The 21,623-nt window shown below is 51.3% G+C and overlaps 8 protein-coding genes across 8 annotated transcripts; 5 read left to right on the top strand and 3 right to left on the bottom strand.

Annotated features, from left to right (window-relative positions):
* Positions 1-285: 285 nt before the first annotated feature.
* On the top strand, positions 286-2,061 carry N7477_000971 (glycosyl hydrolase family 79 C-terminal domain-containing protein; the record flags this gene model as incomplete). The annotated part of the gene is made up of 6 exons (XM_056962634.1): positions 286-545; positions 603-710; positions 784-1,104; positions 1,169-1,221; positions 1,287-1,483; positions 1,546-2,061. 6 exons carry the CDS (start codon positions 286-288, stop codon positions 2,059-2,061), a joined length of 1,455 nt encoding a protein of 484 aa, XP_056827637.1.
* A 722-nt stretch (positions 2,062-2,783) lies between these two features.
* Positions 2,784-5,260, top strand: N7477_000970 (uncharacterized protein; the record flags this gene model as incomplete). The annotated part of the gene is made up of 2 exons (XM_056962633.1): positions 2,784-3,546; positions 3,609-5,260. 2 exons carry the CDS (start codon positions 2,784-2,786, stop codon positions 5,258-5,260), a joined length of 2,415 nt encoding a protein of 804 aa, XP_056827636.1.
* A 1,074-nt stretch (positions 5,261-6,334) lies between these two features.
* N7477_000969 (uncharacterized protein) lies at positions 6,335-8,426 on the bottom strand (the record flags this gene model as incomplete). The annotated part of the gene is made up of 2 exons (XM_056962632.1): positions 6,335-7,863; positions 7,898-8,426. The coding sequence occupies 2 exons, from the start codon at positions 8,424-8,426 to the stop codon at positions 6,335-6,337; spliced, it is 2,058 nt and encodes a 685-aa protein (XP_056827635.1).
* Positions 8,427-10,304: 1,878 nt separating this feature from the next.
* On the bottom strand, positions 10,305-12,371 carry clf1 (putative cell cycle control protein (Cwf4); the record flags this gene model as incomplete). The annotated part of the gene is made up of 2 exons (XM_056962631.1): positions 10,305-10,535; positions 10,590-12,371. 2 exons carry the CDS (start codon positions 12,369-12,371, stop codon positions 10,305-10,307), a joined length of 2,013 nt encoding a protein of 670 aa, XP_056827634.1.
* Positions 12,372-12,806: 435 nt separating this feature from the next.
* On the top strand, positions 12,807-14,338 carry N7477_000967 (U4/U6-U5 snRNP complex subunit PRP31; the record flags this gene model as incomplete). The annotated part of the gene is made up of 2 exons (XM_056962630.1): positions 12,807-13,869; positions 13,914-14,338. The coding sequence occupies 2 exons, from the start codon at positions 12,807-12,809 to the stop codon at positions 14,336-14,338; spliced, it is 1,488 nt and encodes a 495-aa protein (XP_056827633.1).
* Positions 14,339-15,097: 759 nt separating this feature from the next.
* Positions 15,098-15,921, top strand: N7477_000966 (uncharacterized protein; the record flags this gene model as incomplete). Its single annotated transcript, XM_056962629.1, has 2 exons — positions 15,098-15,674; positions 15,734-15,921. 2 exons carry the CDS (start codon positions 15,098-15,100, stop codon positions 15,919-15,921), a joined length of 765 nt encoding a protein of 254 aa, XP_056827632.1.
* A 621-nt stretch (positions 15,922-16,542) lies between these two features.
* N7477_000965 (uncharacterized protein) lies at positions 16,543-17,745 on the top strand (the record flags this gene model as incomplete). Its single annotated transcript, XM_056962628.1, has 5 exons — positions 16,543-17,058; positions 17,116-17,227; positions 17,297-17,511; positions 17,560-17,652; positions 17,707-17,745. 5 exons carry the CDS (start codon positions 16,543-16,545, stop codon positions 17,743-17,745), a joined length of 975 nt encoding a protein of 324 aa, XP_056827631.1.
* A 346-nt stretch (positions 17,746-18,091) lies between these two features.
* Positions 18,092-20,506, bottom strand: N7477_000964 (Low-affinity potassium transport protein; the record flags this gene model as incomplete). The annotated part of the gene is made up of 6 exons (XM_056962627.1): positions 18,092-18,790; positions 18,847-19,018; positions 19,123-19,190; positions 19,246-19,315; positions 19,369-20,165; positions 20,240-20,506. 6 exons carry the CDS (start codon positions 20,504-20,506, stop codon positions 18,092-18,094), a joined length of 2,073 nt encoding a protein of 690 aa, XP_056827630.1.
* Between the last annotated feature and the right edge of the window lie 1,117 nt (positions 20,507-21,623).

Genomic DNA, 21,623 nt, shown 5'->3' with positions numbered 1-21,623 from the left:
AGCCATTCTATTGGCAGACGGTATTTGAAGCTCGGTAACCGCCAGCGAACAAGATGGAACAAAGTCATCCCGAGGCATTCGATAAAGCTGTGTGGCTATGGTAAAGATCTGCGAGTGGCTCGCGTCAGGGGTTTTTGCCGAGTCTAGCAAAGTCAAAACAGTCGACGGTTCCCACTTCGCTATATGTCAAAAGCCGATGAATACGAATAGCCCTGAATAGATGCAGTATAAAAGAGGTTGCGGCTTGTGAGTAGTGGTCAAGAAAGTGCGTATTTATCATCAAAAATGCGTTCTTTCACCTTCGCGAGTCTTGCCCTGGCTTTTGGCCAAGTGCATTGCCACATCAACCCGCTGGTCATTCCAAAGCCAAATGATCATAGCAGTCCTGTGCCGAGGGACCTTCAGGCGTTTTCTATTGAATTTGCCTTTTTCCCCGATTATGCTGGAAATCATTCGCATCCCAACCAATTCTCCAAAACCTTGCTCGGTAATTTCCAAAGCATCACCGGGGCGCTTCCGAAAGTGAGAGTTGGTGGGACTACTCAGTATGTACCTGCTTAATTGTCTAATATGACCTTCTTTGCTGATATATTGCCGCTCAGGGATAAAGCAAACTACTTTCCCGACCAAGAAAAAGGCATCCAGCTCATCTTTGAGAAACCAACGGACGACCAGCCAGTCCAAATTGACTACGGCCCAGCATTCTTTGAGTCATATCACACACTAGGCAATGTGCATTTTGTCCATGGCTTGAACATGAATCAAAATGGCTCTATGGAGCAGCTTGCGGAAGCAGCCGTTGAGGCATGCCAATCCATCGGCCCCCCAGTTAGCGCTATTTGAGCTCGGCAACGAGTGGAACTTTGCGTCCAAGAACTATCGACCTGGGAATTACTCGGAGCTGGATTATGTTGAGGAATGGAACCAGAAGTCTTCCTTTGTTAAGGCTGCGGTCCATAAAGCTTGTCCTGGGCCGTTCCCAGGATTCATGGCGCCTAGCTTTGTCTTGCTAAGTGAGACTGATTCCAGCGGATGGACGGCAGAGGAACTGTACAGCCTTGGATATGACCCTCATAGCTTGACACGAGAGCTTTCGTTCCACAAGTGAGTTCTCATGCATTTTTTATGACTGAGATTACAACCATTTGACTGACACTACGAATTGCAGCTATATGGGTGTTAACGAGCCGCCCAATCCTCCTGCGGCATTGCAGCTTCAAGGTACCCAGCATCCACATCCACACATTCCTCCGGATGGCATTTAAGCTAGGTGCTAACGATTGTAGAAATTCTGATGAACCACACCAATATTGTCAGCAATCTAGCCTCACAAGTTGAACGATCCAATAAGCTCGCTTTTCTCGGCCTTCCCTATACTCTGGGAGAATTGAACTCGATAGCTAACCAGGGCATTGACGGTGTCACTAACGTCTTCGGTGACGCATTATGGCTCGTCGACTTCTCTCTCTGGTCTGCAGCGCATGTAAGGCTCCTTTCTTTACTATCCAGCGTACATTGTATATTTCCAATGCTGAATTGTAACAGAACATCAAACGCCTCCACTTTCACCAAGGACTGAACTACCGCTACGCCTCGTGGCAACCGATTGAGAGTGAAAGCGAGCCCCCAACGACCCGGCCTCCCTACTACGGCCAAATCATGGTTGCGAGCGCTATTGGCCACTCGGAAGATGCTCACGTCGTGAACATCCCTCTTTCAGAGGACACAGAAGCGGCCTACGCGATTTACAACGGGAACAAATTAAGCAAAATCGTTGCAATCAACATGCAGGCCCACAATGCGACCACCACAGGGACTCGCCCCAGTCGGGAGTACACGTTCAATGTTGCGGGTAAATCTCATGCTAAGGTTGAAAGATTGATTGCCCCTGGCAGTGATTCGTTGGAAGGTGTGACGTTTGGAGGTGTCTCTTATGATTATTCGCTGAGGAAGGGCATGCCTGTTGTCATTGATCAGAAGGAAGAGATCTTGCGAGTTGAGTCGGGGGTGTTGAGTGTCAATGTGCCTGACTCTTCAGCTGTCCTTGTATCGTTCTATTGAAGTCGAAGAATTCCGTAAATCTCTAGGAGTTTCAAAGTCTTGCAATACCATTATTGGCATAGTCTCGTAACTCAAAAAAGAACATCTCAAGGCAAATGCATGTTCTCCGTTGGCCCGAACCCACTGGTTTCAGCTTGAATCAAATGAAATTAAAGGCAGCAAGGTTCACTCTAGCGGGGCTAAGGATTCATTGACCACGCGAACCAGTGTTCGTTAGTCGGTTTGAACCTGACGGGAACAGTAAGGTGCTTACCATCGGTCTACCATCATACACTAATTTCTCCGTCCCCTATTTCGTGCATAATCGCCTTTAGCGCTGATTTCCATTACGCCATTTTAGATGCATGGAGGCTGCATTTCGCCCGGGATCTCGCCTAGATCGCGTAGCTCCGGCCACCACCAGCAGGGGTCATGGTAGGGGTCCTTGAAGTGTTCTTTACGGAGCCCAATTAGGGGGTTAATTGAAACCCAGTGCACCCTGTCTGACCGCGATTTGGGGCCGAAAAGTGGACAGTATTTACTGGATGTAGACAAACCGGAGATCTGAGCCCTTGGCCCCTTCACAAGTTGTTGAACCAGCCGCAGTCCAAAGACAAAAGTCCCGCTAGTTTTTGGTTCGCACTTGGTCCAGGTCTAGCTGGGGCGGAGGCCTTCAAATGAGGTTCTCCGTCGCTGCTCAGGCTGACGTTCCCTCGTGTTGATGTTCATAACTTGTCACCTTCATGGCTGAATCGCGGCATTCGCTCCTCTCCGAGGCTGACCTCGAAACCACGCGGCCTCAGCGCACGTGGAATCCGCTTGGTCGTAATTCACCGGAGCTCGAGTACACCTTCCTGCCGACATATCGTGAAGAGCGACAGAGCTTCTCGGAGGAGGTTCTCCGCGAGGTGGGATTGGGCATCACCAACACGTCCGGTGAGACGCTGCCGCGGGGCAAACGAGACTCTATTTCTGGGGAGACCAGTCCTGCTACCACGCCAGGCTTCTTGAAACCGCCTCAGGGCACACCAGCGAGCCCTCATCAGCATCAGAGCAATTGCCCGAGCCGTACGACTGTCCTGCAACGACGACTTTCGTGGGTGCCAATCACGATCTTCGTTCTTGCCCTGTATGCGACTGTGTTCTCGGGCATCTACCTAGTTATCGCTATCCGAAAGCCAAGATGGTCGAACATTGGGAACGGGGAGTCTTTGGCGGCATCAACAGCCAATTTGCTTTGTGCCTTTTTCGCAAAGACGATTGAATTAGCATATGTGACGATTTGCGTCGCGTTTCTGGGCCAGGTACTGAGTCGACGAGCATTGACTCAAGATTCAAGAGGAGTGAGTATTTCAGATATGAGTATGAGAGCGTGGATAATGCAGCCTGGGTCCATGATTGTACACTGGGAGACACTACGATATTCGGCACTTACTTTCCTCGGACTCATCGCCTTGATTGCCACATTCGTGGCCATGCTCTACACGACCGCGGCCGAGGCGCTGGGTGAGTTGCCTTCCCGAATCTTTGCACGCGATACTCAAGCACTAACACTCACATATCGTCAGTATCTCCGAAGCTGTCTATGGGACCACTAGAGTCAACCATCATTTGGGGCAAAGTATACGCTAGCTGGGGCAATCCTGACTTCCTCGGAGAGCAATGCCAGACTCCGATTTCCATCTCCATGGATCCGCTGGATCGCAACTCAACATGTTTACAGATGCAGCACGTCGGTCAGGCCTATCATAATTTCGAGCAGTGGCTGACATTATGGGCGGGTCTGGTAGAGGGTGACAACAAAACATCCGACCAACTAGGCTCACGACTCAAGCCAACTGCATCCATGTGGGATAACACCACCGTAACCGGCAGCTGGATCGAAATCCAGAATACAACTGAGCTATCATTGACTCACGGTCGCATGGTAAACAACGTCACCATGGCTCTGCCGCACGCTGGAGTTCCGGCGGCCGCGATGGATCCGAAGAACAATATTCACCAGCCACAGGACGCATCAGGCGAGGGAAAGTACATTTTAGAAGCCTCCGTCCCTTCACCTGCTGTCAACGTCCTCTGTGTCGGCATGAACGAATCCGAACTAGCCCCACTAGTATACTCGTCCTGGCCGGACGCCAACTTCAGCGCGACGGAATATAGCGTGTCCCCACCATCCAACATCCCACAATGGCCATCGTGGCTGAACAGTACTGTAGTGGATGACATCTTTGGCTTCGGCGAGAAATACGGCCAACGGCCTCCAGTCTTTGGTACATTTCCCGTATCGAACAACACAATCCTAAACACGACAGGCATCTGGCCCACAGACGCAATCTACCTCCTAGGAAATTCCTCCATCTCAACCCCGGAGTACGTATTATGTTCAATCCGCAGCAAAGAAACAGGCGTCTGCTCAACACAATACGAAGCCGCCTCGTCAGGCGCTCTCCTCTCCTCAAACTGCGAAGACAAATCCAACACCCTACAACACAACCACATCAACCCCTCCTTCGTCGAAGGGCTCTGGTCCGCGGATTGGAAAAACGTCGCCGCAGAATGGGCCAGCGCTTTAAGTCTCGGCTCAGGCATTACCGCCTCTCAAGCCAGCACAGAGCGTCTCATCATGCAAATGATGCCCTCCTACTCCAACACCTCAAAGACATACACTCTCAATCCGCGACTTCCCTCCGTGGCAGAAGCCCTCGCCGTAATGGCAGGTAGCACTTTAATCCTGAGTACCCAAAGTGCGCCCTTTGTGCAAGGATGGAACTATACCGCTCCCCCCGATATCCTTCCTGTACCAGCATACCAACACTTCCCAGCCACGTTACAGTCCGTCAATTACGCCTCTGGCGGAACAGAGAAATGGCAAGGTATCTTCTACGTCATTCTGGTCTTTGCATTCCTCACATCCGCCGTGTGTCTCGTCTTTATGACCGTCGAAGCTCGAGGGCATCAGATTACCGATTTCACGGAACCGCAGAATCTTTTCGCGCTGGCGGTCAACTCTCCTCAGAGTTCGACACTACACGGTGCCTGTGGCGGTGGGCCTGTGGGGAGACAGTTGAAGGAAAGGTGGGTCATTGGGATGGAGGAGATGGATGCGCATTATTATATTCGGTCGAAGGCTGAGGCGGCTGGCAGCCCCAGGGGTATGGTGGGAAGGCAGATACGAGCTATAGAGGTGTTGAGCAGATGGATATTGATGATGGGAGTTTGAAGGCTGTTAGTCCGGCTGTTGACGAGTTTAGGAGTGTTTCGAAGAGAAGGAGTTGGTTAGCGAGGTTCTATTAGGGCGGTTCGATTGTGCCTTTGGGGGCTTTCGAAATCAGGTGTGATGGTGTTGGCTCCGTCGGAGCGAGATCTAGTACTAATGGTGATAATAAACACGAGTTTCATTGCTTATTGGCTACCTACCTTTTATATTGGGGTACAACGAGTTCAATACTTGAAGACAACGCGCGGAACCATGGAGATCTTGCTAGTGTTCAGAGATACATTCTATCACGACGTAATCATTGTCAATTTCACTGGAAGTCTGCCAGCACGGAGTTCACTCTGCCCGAAAAACTGTTTCCCGTCCGCTATCACCTCCAGTCGGCGCATCTCACGTCTGTTTTAGCAGAACGGTGAAGGGGCTAAACCACGAGTTACTTTCAAGGTGTTACAGACACTTGCCACATCTACAGTACTTCCTGGAGTTTATCAGATGGTCGACTTGTACAGTCAAACTCTGCGCTCGTCGAAGCAAGCGTAACACCAATAAATCTCCAACCCACTCACAACCAGGCTACCCTACACACACACACACACACACTACAGGAATGACTCCAATGATCACAATTGTGGATGGATACCCAGGTACCCTTGATTCCAAGAGATATGTACAAGACGGCGCAAGTTCAAACAGGACTAGGTTCAACTAGCGCGCGGGACAGGAAAGAAAGTAAAAATATCGACATATCGACACAGCGACAGTGGAAACAGAGACTGTGAGGACGCTCAAGGATCGCTCGACAGAGAAATAGGAAATGCGAGGGAAAAATGGCAAAGGAGATATAGCGATATGCAACACCGAACAAGGAAGATGATGTGACTTTTTGCAGAGTCCGACGCCTTAGGACGCCATGCAGGAATGAGAGATAGAGATGAGGCTGTGGTGAGGTGCCAGTGAGGCATCTTTGAGGTATTGGTGAGAATGTGAGAATGACAAGAGAGTGACGAGAAAGGTGAGAAAGGGGAGAGAGGGAGAGAATGGTAGGGAAGGTAAATGACCCAGTGGTTTTTCAAACGATCATCGACCGCCTTGAAGGTTAAGCCAGCTCATATCCGCATTGACATTTGTGTTTTGACCCTGCATTGGGAGCTCGTCAATATCTTCGGGTATGATGACGCTAGACCGGCGATTGTTGCCTGGCTGGCGGCCAACTTGTGACGGGATGTCATTTGTGCTAGTATTGTAGAAGCTAGTTGTGTAGTTGCTGCTGCTTGGGCGGCCGAGCCAGCTGTTCTGACCTGCACCGGTCCAGTTCGTGTCATGGGGGTCGTCATCGGAGTCCATACTGAGTGAGCTGGCGCTGGAGATACGTGCGGATTGCCCTTCCGGAATCACAAGGCTGTGGCTCGAGGCCGGGTTGGCGGTCGTTGGACTACCGCTGTACACATGTCCTAGGGGCTGGGGCTGGTCAAGGAAGCCAAAATTCAACGGTGCCAGGTTTGACATGGGCCAGCCGCTGCCGCGGTAGTCGGATTTCGTGTAGATGGAGCTGACGGTTGAGCGATCGGACTGCATTCCAGCGAGATTCGTCGCGTTACCGTCTTCGAAGTACTTGCCCCACCCTTCGTCTGTGGTTCGATCGCCGGGTTGGTTGCCAGGGGTAGCGCTGGCGACTGACTGACGCACGTCCGCGGAATACACACTGGATGGGGCGAGGCCACTGGATGGAATTGTGGAAAGCGGGCTGCTCTTGCCCTTTGCCAGCCCATAGCCAACACTGGCAGAAGGTGGCACCAATCCCTTTTCTCCGGTAGCCCGCCCGGACATGATGGCGAGCGAGTCATTCGACATCGAAGCCATCGGAACTGGACTCCTTGCCATGGGGTAGCCACCGTTGGCCAGGGGTTCTATGCCCCGGTCCTGGAAGCTGAGTCGGTCTTTGTAATCACCTCCCCTTCCTTGGCCGCTCTGCTCTCTCCTTTGCCTTTCGCGCTTGAGCAGGTATAGAATGACGAGCAGGATCAAGGCCAATCCGCAGACACTGCCCAGAGTAGCACCAATGATGACCTTGTAGTTCTCACCGGAGCTACCTGCAGCAGTAGCGGGGGTGGATGTGGCGGTGTGAGAAGTCGCTGTTGGAGAGGAGGTGGCTGTAGGCGTCGTAGCAGTGGTCGAAATAGTGGTGTTTGGTTTTAATACATGTTGTGTACCGCTACCAGAGAAAAGTTCGGTTGTGTTGACCCAGCCGTTGGCTGTTGAGTTGAAGATGGCGAGGGAGTCATCCCCCTTGCCACTGGATATCACAATCAGGTCGTCACCTTGAGCAAGCGCGTAATTTGAACGTGTCATGGTTGACGCGAATGTGCTGTTGTAGGTCGGGTAATCGCTCGAGCTGCCCTTCGTAGACGGAACTCCCACTTGACCAGCTGGGCTCTGGGTTGTCCCATCTTTGACTACAGCGTAGCTTGTCACGGTATTCGGAGAGGCGCTCATATCGAAGGCCTCCAGGATTTTGCTATTACCCGACTTGACAAGAGCACAGTGAATATCCGACGGCACGGCATCGGGCAAGCTTGCTCCTGAGTTTGCCCACCCCCCCCGGCAATCTGTAGACATAGATGGCAGTCGCGCTGGAGCCACCGACCAGGGCAACCTCCGAATCGCTCCAGGGGAGAAGCATGGGGCTGAGAGCTGCTGGGGCACCGCCGTCGGTCTGAGATGAGATGACATAGGGAGATACCGTAGAGATGGTAAAGGTCGAAGAAGATGCCGCCTTGGAATCCACGCTACCACCGTAGACCAAGATCGTCGCATTTGACTTGATGTACGCGGCTCCATGGTATAACAGATTCTTCATGGAAGTCGTATTGGACTGTAGAGTTCTCCACTCGTTCTTGGTGAAGGAGTATCGCTGAAGGCCGGAATAGTCGGACGAGGCACCGGTCCCGCCGATCATGTAAAGTCCATCGTCATCTTTGTTTCCATCAATTGCACCGGTGACACAAGCTGCGCCGGTGACATTCACCTTGGCAGGTTCCAATGTAGTCCAATTACCATTTCTTTGGAGCGGGATCGACAGAAATGCGTCGGGCGAGTAGGCATAGAGCGTGTTGTTGTAGATGACCGAGCAGTGCCCCGTGAGTTTAGTCGGGGGCTCTGGAACCGTCATGATGAGATGCGAAGATTCGACCGGTGATACCAGACCAAGGAAGATTGCGGATAGCCAGCCGTCAAAAGGGAATCAGTCAGGTCGAAGAGAATGGATGGTGACTGCCAGAGCACTATCTCATCTCGGCAGGGTGAGTTCAAAGCACGACGGTAGAGATCAGACTTGAGGGTTGTTGGCCAGGTATAGTGATAGTGTGAGAGTAATTGGCCGTGGATATGATGCAGTTGACTCAATATCGGAATCGGAATCACGGCGTCGAGCTCGGGGTTTGGGAAATGCGGGCTGGAATTCAACGAGATCACAATTTTTTGCCAGAATGAATGAGACCAAGTCGAAGGTCAGAATGGCGAAGATGATCGAGGCAAGGCCAAGGCCACCAAAAGTAAAGAACGGGGGTTGGGGCGACACGTCGCGGAAAAAGGAAACTGGACGAGTAAGTCTCACCACCCACAACAACAGCCACATTCACGACTCACCGAAGGACGAGTGCACAGCACAACAAGACAGGAACAAGAGCCAGAGCCAGAGCCACCTGGAAAAACAGAAAAACACCTGGAAAAACAAACCTGCAAGACGTGACCTTGGGAAGGGAAGGTGAGACACGGTGAGGAGCCCCCTAACGGAGGTTAGCGAGGGCCGCCATCCCCTTTTCCGCATTGCCGTCATCTTCATTTTGCATTTTCTAGTTTAGGGTCTATGATCGCCCTCCCTTTCGTGGGGATGAAGACCTGCGCGGACTACGATTGTTTTCTCTTCTCTGTGGTTTGTCTTCCAAGTGGTTCGGTTCACAGTCTTCATCTTCTGTGTACATGGTATGACTATGTGGAGCCCCGGTTATAATGAGACCTGCCAACATTTGGGCTGCTTTCTCCACTTGAGTCTCACTGAAGAGGCCCGAGTCCTGAGTCCTGAGTTCTGACTTCTGAGTTCTGACTTCTGAGTTCTGACTTCTGAGTTCTGAGTCCTGAGTTCTGAGTCCTGAGTTCTGAGTCCCAAAATCCCTACACTCCCAGACCCAAATTTGAAGCTCATCGCAAAGCAAGGGTGAATAAATCAAACAAACAAACCCCCTTTTTCCTGACACGAGCTGAGGGGGAGAAACCATGGTTGAGTGGAGTCACAAACCAAGGAATCTGGCAGTCATAAACCTGGCTCGTGCACTGTTCCTGATCGTCCCGGCCTCGGATGGTTCCTGGCGTGAATCGTGCCGGCTTCCAAGGTTTAGTCGAGCATGAGAATATCAGGAGAGGAATATCTGCAACGACAGCACAGCTATAGACTAGAGTATCTATCTCCACCACTAGGTCAATGTGAGATGCTAAGAATAGCTCACTGGAAACTTCATGGAAGGCCGGGCCCCTTGGACCCCGAGAGTGTCGCGGCCAGACTATGAGCGTCCAAACGTGCCATCACGGCCATTCTATCTTCTGAACTGGTTCTTGCCCCCAATAGATACGATTGGGGGATCAGATCTAGCGGAATTGTGAGAATGGAATAGAGTCATTCTAGAGTCATTCTCGAGTCATTCTCGATCTATCGCCAGGCATATCGTAGATACTTTCTTATCATCGGGCAAGACTGGTTCGTCGCACTAAGCCCCGCTCTTCACCCGCACGAGTCCGTCGTGTTACGTGGGTGTTTTATCCAGGCGACCACTGAGAAAACCAGGATCACTGGGGGAAAAATCGGAGATTTCTACGAGATCTAATTTGATCGGATGATTTGTGTGTGTGGTGCAACTGCCTTCCTGTTTTTCCTGATTGGCGAAGACCCGGCGTTTAGAGAAATTATTAGAACACGTGAGGATATCATTTTCTCCGGCCTTGCACGAATTGCAATTACACATACACATACACGTACTCCCGCTCTGGACGGGAATTATGCCTGGCCCTGCTTCCACTGGTGCGCCCGCTGGAGCAGCTTCGACAGGTTCGCGGCGGATTTGTCGTCGGCCGGGAAGACGTAGTCCATGTACTCCTCGTACCGGTCGTCTTCCAGCTTGCGACGCTTCTTGACCCGCCGGGGCATCTGCTTTTCGATATTGTCGATCTCTTCGGGAGAACCGTGTGTGTGCTCGAAGGAGCGCCAGGCGTTGAGCAATTCCACTCGCTACATAGCAGTTAGCGCTGGGTTCCGGGGTCCGTGGGATCCGCATGGGCATACCTCTTCCTTGAGCTCCTTGTCCTTGAAGACCTTGTGCGCCCGCTCGAATACCGCCCGCGCTCGTTTCTTCGCGTCTTCGCTGACAGGCTTCTCCTCGTCTTCGTCTTCCTCCTCTTCCTCCTCCGGTACGTTGATCTCGAAACGTGCGTAGTTGATCCATACCTTGACGTGATCGGTCTTCTGGAGGAGACGCTCGTATAGAGCGCGCACTCTGTCGTACTCGCCCTCGTACTCCTCGAAGTCGATATAGGACTTCCACACCAGCTCGGGCATGTCGAGGGTCGGCTGGTCGATACCCAGCTCGTAGAGCGCGCGAGCGCGGTCTGGATCATCCAGGCCACGCTCCAGCTCGGCATATCGAATCCAAGACTGGCTGTTCGAGGAATTCCACTCAAGCTGCTTCTCGTACAGAGTGCGACAGCGCACGAACTCGAACAATTGGCGCTCAAGTTCGATGTAGCCGCGGAAGAGTTTGTCTTTCGGACACATGCCAATGGCCATGCCCAGGGTCTTTCGTGCAGCCTGCAGCTCCATTTGGCGAATTTCAAACTGGGCCTTCATGAGCCAGACCTTGGCGAATGTGAACTTCTTATGAGGGATCAACTTGATGCATTCTTGGTAGATCTGTCGCGCGCGATCCGCATCCTTGGCCTCCATCTCTTCCCACACGGCGTAGAAGATCCAAAGGTAGATATACCGGCGCCAATGCCTCTTTTCTTGAGACGGGGGAATTTGCGCGATGGCTCGCTCGTAGACATCTCGCACCTTCTCTGGGTCGCCAGCCGTTTCTTCGAGCCTTGCAAAGTCGAACCAGATGTCGTAATTACGCGAGTTTTGCTTGAGCTCTTCTTCGTATTGTACCCGGCGCTTGGACAGAATCACATCCTCGACGCCTTCCCGGTCACCGAACTGCTTCTCGAATGTGGTGTAGGCCTTGTGCAAGACCATCGATTTTGAGTGTGGCAGACGATCTAAGGCATACTTGTAGATAGCCCGAGCGCGCTCGTATTCCTTCAACTTAGCCTCGAACTTGGCGTAGGCGATGAAGAGCTTCTCGTCCATAAAGTCCTCTCCCAGTGTCTCGATGGCCAGGCCATAGACCTCACGAACAAGGTCACTCGTTCCGTATTCCTCCTCGAACCGAGCCCATTTAATCCAGTTCCGAGGCTCAGGGTGGACGATGGTGAATCGCTGGAAGATAGCACGCGCTCGGTCGAACTCGTTGTACCGCTTCTCCAACTTGATATATGCGCCCCAAGCACCCTCTTCAGGCTCCCATGACATCCAACGTTCAAATACCTGGCGAGTACCCGGGATGTTACCCAGAGTCTCTTCCATGTAGACATACTTGTACCAGAGCTTGTCAATGCGAGGCAAAATGGTCACCGCACGATCGAGGAGGTTTCGGGCGTGGTTGATATTTCGAGTCTTCATCTCAGCTTCGATATACCGAATCCATAAAGCGACCGAAGTCGAGTCGACGTCCAGCGCGCGCTCAAAGATCGACCGGGCTCGGCGGAATTCCTTCTGCTCCAGTTCCCATGCTGCATAGCGCATCCAGTTGTTCATGTTAATACGGTTGCGCCGCACATAGTCCTCGAATTCCTTGCGCTTGCGACCCTGGAATTCATGTAGCTCTTCTAAATCTGCAAAGCGCTGTGTCGGTGCTTGCAGGCCGGGCTCCTGTCTGTCCACAGCCTCGCGCAGCAATTGCTCTGCGGAAATCTGGATCGGCGCCGGGGCCTTATTCTTGACCCGAGGAGGGCCACGAGAAGCCTCCATGGTGGGCTAGATTGGAGGTCTCGATTGAGGTGTAGTTCAGTTCGAGGTATCGGCGGATGGCTGAAATTTGCGTGGCGTTTCAAAGGTTATGGGTGGAGGGGGGGATTTGGAAACCCAAGGGAAATAACCAGGCGCACCAAGGCGCAATAAGAGTGAAAGTGCAATAGGACAGTCCTATTACGACCCGAACGATGTTAAGATGGTCTCAAGAAGTGTCGCGAATCACGGATGAATTCCACATGCTGCGTTCCTGGTTTCTGTCGTCACCCGCAAAGCTCTTACCTGACTAATCGTAGCTCCGGGGAGTTGCTTCTCGAAGAATTTCAACCACAACTTTCAAAGTCAACTTTCCAACTGCCCCGGTGGCGTCGTGGAAAATCTATCTCGCGCGTTCTCCTTCTTGACACAGCCCGATATTTCTTGTATTCAATCAAGATGTCCACCGCGGAGGAACTTTTGCGCGACTTCGAGGAAGATGAGGACTTTCAGAACGAGGAAGATGTAGAGCAAGAGCTCGAGGAGGACCAGGGCCTCCAAGAAGGCGCGGAACCGACCAACGAGTTCGACCGCTCAGTAACGACGACCGACGAATTGACCCGGCTACACAAAGTCCTACGCGATCACTACTCTACTCGATTCCCCGAACTCGAGACTATGGTTACAAATCCGATCAAATACGCGAAAACCGTTGCGATCTTGAAAAATGGACCCTTTGACGATATCAAGGCCCTCTCATCTTCGGCGGATAACATGGCTGGCGAGCCGCTCAAGTCTGTGCTGGATGGGCCGTCTCTGATGATAGTTGCGCTCGAGGGAACTACTACCCGTGGACGAGAGTTGAGCGAATCGGAGCTTAAGCTCGTTCTTGATACTTGTGAGAGAATTCTGAAGCTTGATCGCGAGCGTACGGCCCTCACTCAGAGCATTCAGTCCCGCGTGAATTCAATTGCGCCTAACTTGGCAGCCTTGATCGGATCGGAGACAGCAGCTCAGTTCCTTAATCAGACCGGCGGTCTGCTTGAATTGGCCAAGATCCCCGCGTGTAACCTGGGCGCTCAAGGTTCCAAGAGACAGGAAGGGCTGGGCTTTGCTACCAACCACGGAGTTCGTGCGCAAGGTTTCCTCTACGATTCGCCCCTCATCCAGGAAGTACCAAACGACCTCAAGAAGCAGGCCATTCGCATTGTGTCTGCCAAGATGGTTCTCGCCGTTCGAGCCGACGTTTCCAACTACAGCAAGGATGGCTCTCTCGGTGTCGACTTGCAGGCACAATGTCTCCAGCGATTGGAGAAGTTGACCGAGCCCCCGCCCAACTCCGGAGTCAAGGCACTCCCCGCCCCCAACGACAAGCCATCTAGGAAGCGTGGTGGACGACGTGCCCGAAAGGCTAAAGAGGCCGTGGCAATGACCGAACTACGTAAGGCACAGAACCGAGTCGCTTTCGGCAAGGAGGAATCGGAAGTTGGGTACGGCACCGGCGAAGGCACTGTGGGTCTGGGTATGCTTGGACAACAAAATGACGGCCGCATCCGCGCTACACAGATCGACCAACGCACACGTGCCAAACTCAGCAAGAACAACAAGGGCTGGGGCACATCCACCCTGCAGGGGGCACTGCTTCGTCGCTACGTGGCTTCGGCCAGGGCGGCGTTGGTGGCACTGCCAGCGTCCTGCAATCCAAGGGCCTGCGTTCGTCGGGCGTTGGAACATCTTTGAATGCAGGCGCCGGTACAGCCAGTACCATCGCATTCACTCCTGTCCAGGGTCTGGAGCTCGTCGATCCCAAGGTGCAGGCCGAACTGAACCGCAAGCGCAAGGCCGAAGAAGATCGCTGGTTCAACTCAGGCACATTCACCCAGGTTGGCGGGCAAAGCAAAGAGAAAGACGGCTTCAAAGTGCCTGCTCTTCCACCCAAGAAAAAGGTCGACACGGGCGATGGTAAAATGGGGCCACCACCCAAGCCCTAGGCATCGCAGCTTCCAATTTACGACTGTTTATTGCTTATTGCGGGTCTTGAGCATCAGGACGGCGTTTGGAGGGGCATTGCACATGATACCATTATTTTTTTTTGTACATCTAGATCACTTCGGGCCCAAGCCTGGAACGAATCAAACCTCTTTAGTTATTTGCCTGTCAAAGGAAAGGATCCCATCTCCTCTAACAACGCACTGGCGGATTCGAGGACCTTTCCGGAATCGACGCGCATCTTTGGGGCGCAGACGCCCGGTAGCTTCTCTCACATGTAGGGCTTGGCCATCGGGGGAACCAACACATCAATGTTTCAGGACAGAGCAATTCACCACATAAGGAATGTCACATCGGAGTAGATCTCGGAGGCGTGGCCGGAAGAGATGTGTTCAGTGCGAGGTGCCGTTTTGCAATTGAACCAACCTCGAACCAGTGGCACTTGATTGCGTGCTCGAGCTCTTTTGCTTTGCGCATATCGGGACCAGCTCTGTCGCAATTGCGTGGAATGTGGGACAAGCTATGAATGAGAAAAACGCGGGATGTGCTCAGTGATGTGCCCAATGATGTGCTCAACTCTGTGCGAATATTTATACTTTACGAAGATGGGCATAGAATGAAAGGCTCCTTCTACTTTTCGTCCTGAATTGCGCCTACGACTTCAAAAATTTTTCCCCTCACATCAACCTTTCATAGATCTTTCAACTCGAGTCTTTTTTATCCATTCGTGCCATCACACCTCTGATCTCAACATCGAAAGTATGACTGTCAATGTGGCCACTCCGGCCATTAACAGGACCCTCGACCAACTCGACACCGTCGAGAAACCCAAGATCTTTATACAAATCCTCCACCACACCCAAGTCACAAAAGACTTCGACCTACTCAAATTTGCCGCCGCCGCCGCGAGACAATTGCAACAATTCAGCAACTCAACCTTAGACACAGACACAGATGCGCACCTAATCTCCTCGCCGTACAATGATTCCGCCCACCTACTAGATCTTAATCGCCTCGACACCCAGAACAGACTCCTCTCGCTAGCACTAGCATCCTTCCGACCAATTCGCGACGATTACGCCACAGCCGCCTATCTTGACTCATTCAACTGGCAAGAAGTCTTCGACCGGGTCAAAGCATACGCAGACGCAGAATGTCACGAATGGACCACACAGTCTTTCTATCTAGTTGAATTCCGATCGGTCCTGAATCCAGGTATTGATCAGGACCGTCTGCATGCATTAGATGCGTATTCGCATCAGGAAGCTACCACCAGTGGTGGGTTACTGAAGTATTGGTTCGGGACGAAGAATGAGAAAAGGCAGAATTTGGCTACTTGTGAGTGCATCTTTTTCGTTTCATGGGTAGTGTTTATTGATGATTTGATTCCCCCTTAGGTATCTGGCGCAGTCGAGAAGATGCGAGGGTGGGTGGGTTGGGGCCGTGGCATGCTAAGGCGAGGGCGGCGGCGAGAGAAATGTATGAGAGTATTGTGTTCACGACGATGAAATTGGAGATCGGGAATAACGTGAAGGACTGGAAGATTGGTCCTTGGCATGAGAGGGGCCATGTACAAAAGCATTGACATTCTCTGACTATTTTATTTGGACGAGGCATCCAGAGATGTCCATGGGGGTCGTTAGATTATCAATCATCAAGTCAGAAGTTTAGGTTTGGTGCTTTTATAATACATTTTCCTGAACATAGGCGCAGGAGGATCTGAGGTTCTACCCAATTTGCGTAGTTTCGATGAGTGAAACTTGGAGGCTGACAGGCTCCTAAGTCGAGCTTATAGCCTGTGCTCAGATGTCTTGCTGCAGATATGAAGAGAGCTTGATGCCATCACTATATAGGATCCTGAATCGAGAACTATTCCCCGCCGTGGGTCCCTAGTAACTTCCCCACTCTCGCGCCGATTCAGCAATATTCCCCGCTTGACATGCGGAAAGGTATACCGCATTCACTCCCTTCCCCATCGACTCTGGCATCATCAACACTCCCTGCACAAATATCCACGAATAAAGTCAAACACCTTGGTCATGAGGTACAGAGCCGGTTCTCTTTCCGGAATAGTTGGACAAGTCGTCCGGGTTGATTCCTGTCTACCCCGCCGTTGTGAAGGCCGGATAAAAAGAGGACAAGATATAAAGACGCCCTGACATCCTTCTCTGGCTCATTCTCAAACACTCCTCTTCTCAATTCCAACATGGTCGGAGTCACAGCAGACAACCTCGCCGTCAATGACGGCCCCCTCACCTCAGAGAACGCAGCCTTCTTGCGTCCCTCCGAACCAACTCTCCCTATCGAGGAACTCCGCAAGCGCTTCGAAAAAGACGGTTACCTCTTTCTGAAGCAGGTACTCCCTCGCGCTGATGTCCTCGAAGCTCGTAATCAATACTTCTCGTCTCTACAAGCAACCGGCGTCCTCAAGCCCGGCACGGCCCCCGTGGATGGTATTTTCGATCCGGCAAAGAACCACTTGGAGTATCCCGGCATTGGAGCCGGCCATGTGGATGGGAATGGAAAGCCTGGTGGTGATCAGGCGGCTCAATTTGTTGATCTCGCGCTAGACGCTCATTATCAGGAATGGTATGCGGAAAGGTTCTGTCATCATCCGGCACTGTATGAATTCATTGCGCAGTTCTCTGGGTGGGGGAAGAACACGCTTAATTTGCGTCGCACGTTGCTTAGAAACAATATTCCTGGATCAAAGCCTATTGGTGTAAGTTTCTCTTATCTTTTATGATTCCTCACGCTTTTCTGACTTTGTCGGGGTCAGGTTCACTACGATCAGATCTTCCTGCGGTATGGTGATCCCACCAGCATTACAGCCTGGGTCCCAATGGGAGATATCAAGCTCAACGGCGGTGGTCTGATTTATCTCGAGGATGGTACGTTATTTTCACTTTGCTTGTCTTCATTTGCTGTTCATTTGCAAGTTGTTGATTTTTGTTCCGCAGGTGACAGCATCGGCATCGAGATGGAGCAAGCATTCTTCACCAAGGCCAAACAAGCTGGTCTCTCGGACGAGGAGGCCAAGTCGGCTTTCAACTCCAACATGATGGCAACAGGGCTTCTTTCCGAGACCCCGGCTCAGTTCGCTCTCGATCACGGTCGAAAATGGCTGGTGTCGGCCTATGAGGCGGGTGATGTGGTACTGCACAAGCCTCATATGGTACGTCTTCTTACATGATGGCTCATATAGTGCTAATGTTCTCAATAGATTCATGCATCGACTATCAACAATGATCCTCATAACGTCATTCGTCTCGCGACTGATTTGCGGTTCTGTGATTCTTCGAAGCCTTATGACAAGGTATGTTATTGATCCTTATAGCGACGAATGTAATAGGTGACTGATACATTTTAGCGATGGATGAACCACTATACCTTCAACGATGGAGTTTGAAGCGGCACGGTTGAACATTGATCGCCGACGTCGTTGTCTTCATTTTTACCCATGTGGCGTTGTAACTCTGAGGATATCTTGGGCTCTTGCAAAGTGAATACGATCCCTGCCGCAAATTATACTTATCAATCATCAGGGCAGGCACATCAGAATCCTGTTCCTGCACTCGTTTGGATTTTTGCCTTCAATACATCTACCATGTGCAATCACCTTCAAAACCATCAACGTAGATTGGTAGTCATCGAGCATGAATCACTGCGCACGAGGTAAATTAGGGGATTATACCGTCCTTTCCTTTTTCTAAGAAAGATGTACAACGTAATGGGATTGCAAAAACGATCAGTCACTATCGAGTCCGACTCATCGTCCGCTCCATTCTGATCAAAGCATCTTCCTCCTCCGCTTTAGCAAGCTTATCACTAGGAAGCATGATAGCCTTGTCGATCGCCACGGGCAGAGCACGATGACGGCCACGAATCATGACAGCACAGAGCACGAGCTTGCTCAGTGTATGCCAGCCACCAGAGAAGCTGTAGAGCTCGGTCGGAAGGCCCGTGCTAATACCGACGCTGCCGTATGCACTGACAGTTTCGAAGATAATGTTGAAAGCTGAATACGTGACTGGGTCCCGAGTGAAATTGCCAGCTTCCACAATGCAGATTACTAGAACAGCTAACGCGATCCACCACAAATCATAGGCGATCTGTGCACGGAGTTGATGGCGGATGAAATACATTCGCCCCGGCGAGGGGGATCTGGGCGCCAAAGAGGAATTTGAAGAAGAGGTTTCGCGGTCTTCGGTCACGGTGGGGTCGTCGGCGTAGATTCCCAGGCTTCTTTCTTCATAGACGTTGGAGTGACGCATGGTGATGACAACAGGATAGACGGATATGTACATCATTATCACGTAGAGTACCTGTGTTCCGATTTGGAGGGCGGAGATGTTGGTAATGTAGAAGCCTCCACTGCGAACGCAAAGTGCTTGAAATAGCCCGTCCAAGATACGCGGACCGACTGGAATGGCATCGACCGCCGGATTGTCGTACTTGAACATGGGTCAGTATCTCGAAAGTGTGTTGAAGTGGAAATAATGGAACTCACGTTGAGGACCTCATATGCCACCCAGTCGATTCCATTCAATACAATCACCGAGAGGAAAAGCCACCATGTATGTGCTGAAGGAAAAAGCGTAGTGTAACACCGTCGGGGATGTTCCAACAGGAACGTCAAGGTCTCTCGAAGATAGTGAAAATACTCGCCGGGAGGGAGAATCCTAAGTATGGTAGACAATATCCATCGCAGAAATACGGGGTAACTGCAAAGAAAATCATGAGTCCACACGTGTACAATTCCCCAGGAAACAACGAGAGGACATACCATGTATTGCCTGCCAGGATGAGAAGACCCATTGTGATCAGCATGTATGTGGATCTTTGGAAGGGGACCTTGAACAACGGATGAGCGGCATGCCATTGTTAATGGGGAAGCTCTGGTGCTTACCATATTGGCATCAAGGATACTCATCCCGGAATTATTGAAAGCCGAGATGGCGAAAAAGAATCCCACCCACCTAAATACGAAACAAGTTGGCAGGGCCAAAGGAAACCTGGAAGAAAAACTCACCAAGGGTTCATTCCATTCGCCCTAGCCAGTGCGGCCTTATTTCTCGCAACATACGCGCCCACTCCAAGCCCACCTAACAGTTGCCATAGCAGAAAATATAGAGGTACAATGACGGACAGCAGAGATACAGCTCGGTACTCTGCACCGCCGAGCCGTTGGCGTTCTCGCTCACTCAGATGATGAAATGAGGAGTTGCGACTGATTTTGCGTAGAAAGTTCCGATGGCTGTCGTCTTCTCCATCGGAGTCTTGGTCATGACCCTCCTCGAGTCCATTCTGGGCTGCTGCCATGCTCTGGACGTTCACATATGGAGGACGCATGCGTCGGCGCATTGGACTCCGCCTGTCTCCCCGCCCATCCCGCACGTCATTAGTAAATGCGATATGAACATCAGTATTTTCAGTGTCGTTGGGATCTTCTGAGAAACGTCGATCTGGGAACCTTTCATCAGAGACAACAGATCCACTGTCATGTCTGCTTATGGGGTGAATATTTTCCGCTTGCTGGTCAGATGGTCTGTCATCAGCTGAATCAGTTGAGATCTGGCCCTGGCTTTTGTTACGTGACCCAATCGGCCGGAGAGAGATGATGGAAGGCCGCCGCCTATGTATATGTAAGTTTGGATCTTCTGGTATTGTTGGTTGCCGCGATATAGATCGCGACCAGGTAAGCCGACGGGCAAAGCCGGTCGATTTACGGAGCCTCTTCCTCCGGAGAGTTTCTTTTTGCACGATCTCTTTGAATTTCTTCTCGAAGAAGCTCTTGCGAACTGCGATAACTCCAATTGAGACCCAGATCTATACACTATGAGCTCTTTATTCCAATAATGAATCAGGCTGCACCCTGGATTGGATAAAGGGGTAAGGTTTACCGTAGACCCAGCCATGATCAGAAAGAAGAGTAAGATCTGCTGAAAAGTGTTGAGGGTAGATAAGTTGACTGTGTTCAGGCCAGCGAGTGTCATGGCGCTGACTGTTAAAAACAACGAGTCGATATACCGTACGCTGTGGGCCGGGGTGGAGCTACCCCAGAAGATAGCAGAGGTGACGAGAGTCACTCCGATAAAGTAGGCATAATGCACGGTGAGGAATCGAACATGAGGTAGGTGAGACTTGAGGTCTTTCCAGTGGAAAGACATCTTGGCAATGCCTACCTCGTCCCGAGGTGTTTACAGGACGAAGGCGCCTCGCGCCTCCCAGTGGGGCTTCTCTATCTCAGTTGCGTCTCAACGTGTGGCTCGTGATCACATGACTGTCCCCCCTTATGATCAGTGAGCTCCATCGCGCATGGACGTCCCGTACTGGAGAAATTCTCCGAGGTGGCCCGTCAATAGTCTCTTTAGTGTCTCTGGTCTCTTTCGTGTGGCTTTCGCCGAATGTGGTGAATGGTTTTAGTCCGAATTTTAGGGTGAATCTGACGCATGGACTCGAGCATCGGGACCTTAAATGTCGAGCTGGGTTCGGACTAACCCGATTAGGCTTGGTACCTCACGCGAGGTATTGTTAGATGTGCGCTTTTTATCAGTTTGGTCTCCCTCCGAAAGGTGAAGGTGTTTTGACGCCACATAACATTCGTTTCGTTTGGGGTTTTGATCTACTAGGCTCTTGGACCGCATCTCGAAAGACGATCAGATCGCGCCTAGGTCGCCAAGTTCCAACTCACAGTCCATGAGTGGGAGCTTCTTTCTTGGCCCCCCCACTCGGGCATTTTAAATTTCCAGGATCTCACGCAAACTGGGTCGATCTGGCAATGGGTCCCTGAGGTTTGATTTTTCTTGCGAATATGCTTAGCAAAACCTCTTGGCCGCAGGAAATCACCGGGTCATCATTGTTTCATTCTGTCCACTTGGAGGCTTAGTTTCACTACTCATGTCAAGAGCTACAATCGCCCGACCCTTCTGCATCTTGTCTAGTTCATATCACCTTTATTTTATTTTATTTTTATTTTTCTACTTCTAGGCCCAAAAAAAGATCGTGGGTCGATCGATGAAACTTTAATTCTTCGAACCACTTTCCGCGCTATTAGTCAATTAGGGCTCGCTGTAAGATCGGCTCAAGTCCGAGTCCCAGGATTTCCAAGACGCCACCACCCTAACGAGATGTTAATACGAGCGTGAACAGATCTCTCGCGGGAAATTAGCTTGTTGGGAATTGTCAGACGGCAACTAGTGGCAAATCTCAATATTGAGTCCGACTTAGGCTCGATGCAGACGCCGGTACCAATAATCTCACTGGTCTAGGCGCGCTTATAACACG

Source organism: Penicillium maclennaniae (genome assembly GCF_028827695.1).
Source record: "Penicillium maclennaniae strain IBT 15551 chromosome Unknown utg000001l:1.0-3280838.0:1.0-3283122.0, whole genome shotgun sequence".
NCBI classification, from domain to species: Eukaryota; Fungi; Ascomycota; class Eurotiomycetes; order Eurotiales; family Aspergillaceae; genus Penicillium; species Penicillium maclennaniae.
This window is presented reverse-complemented; position numbering and strand designations above follow the sequence as displayed.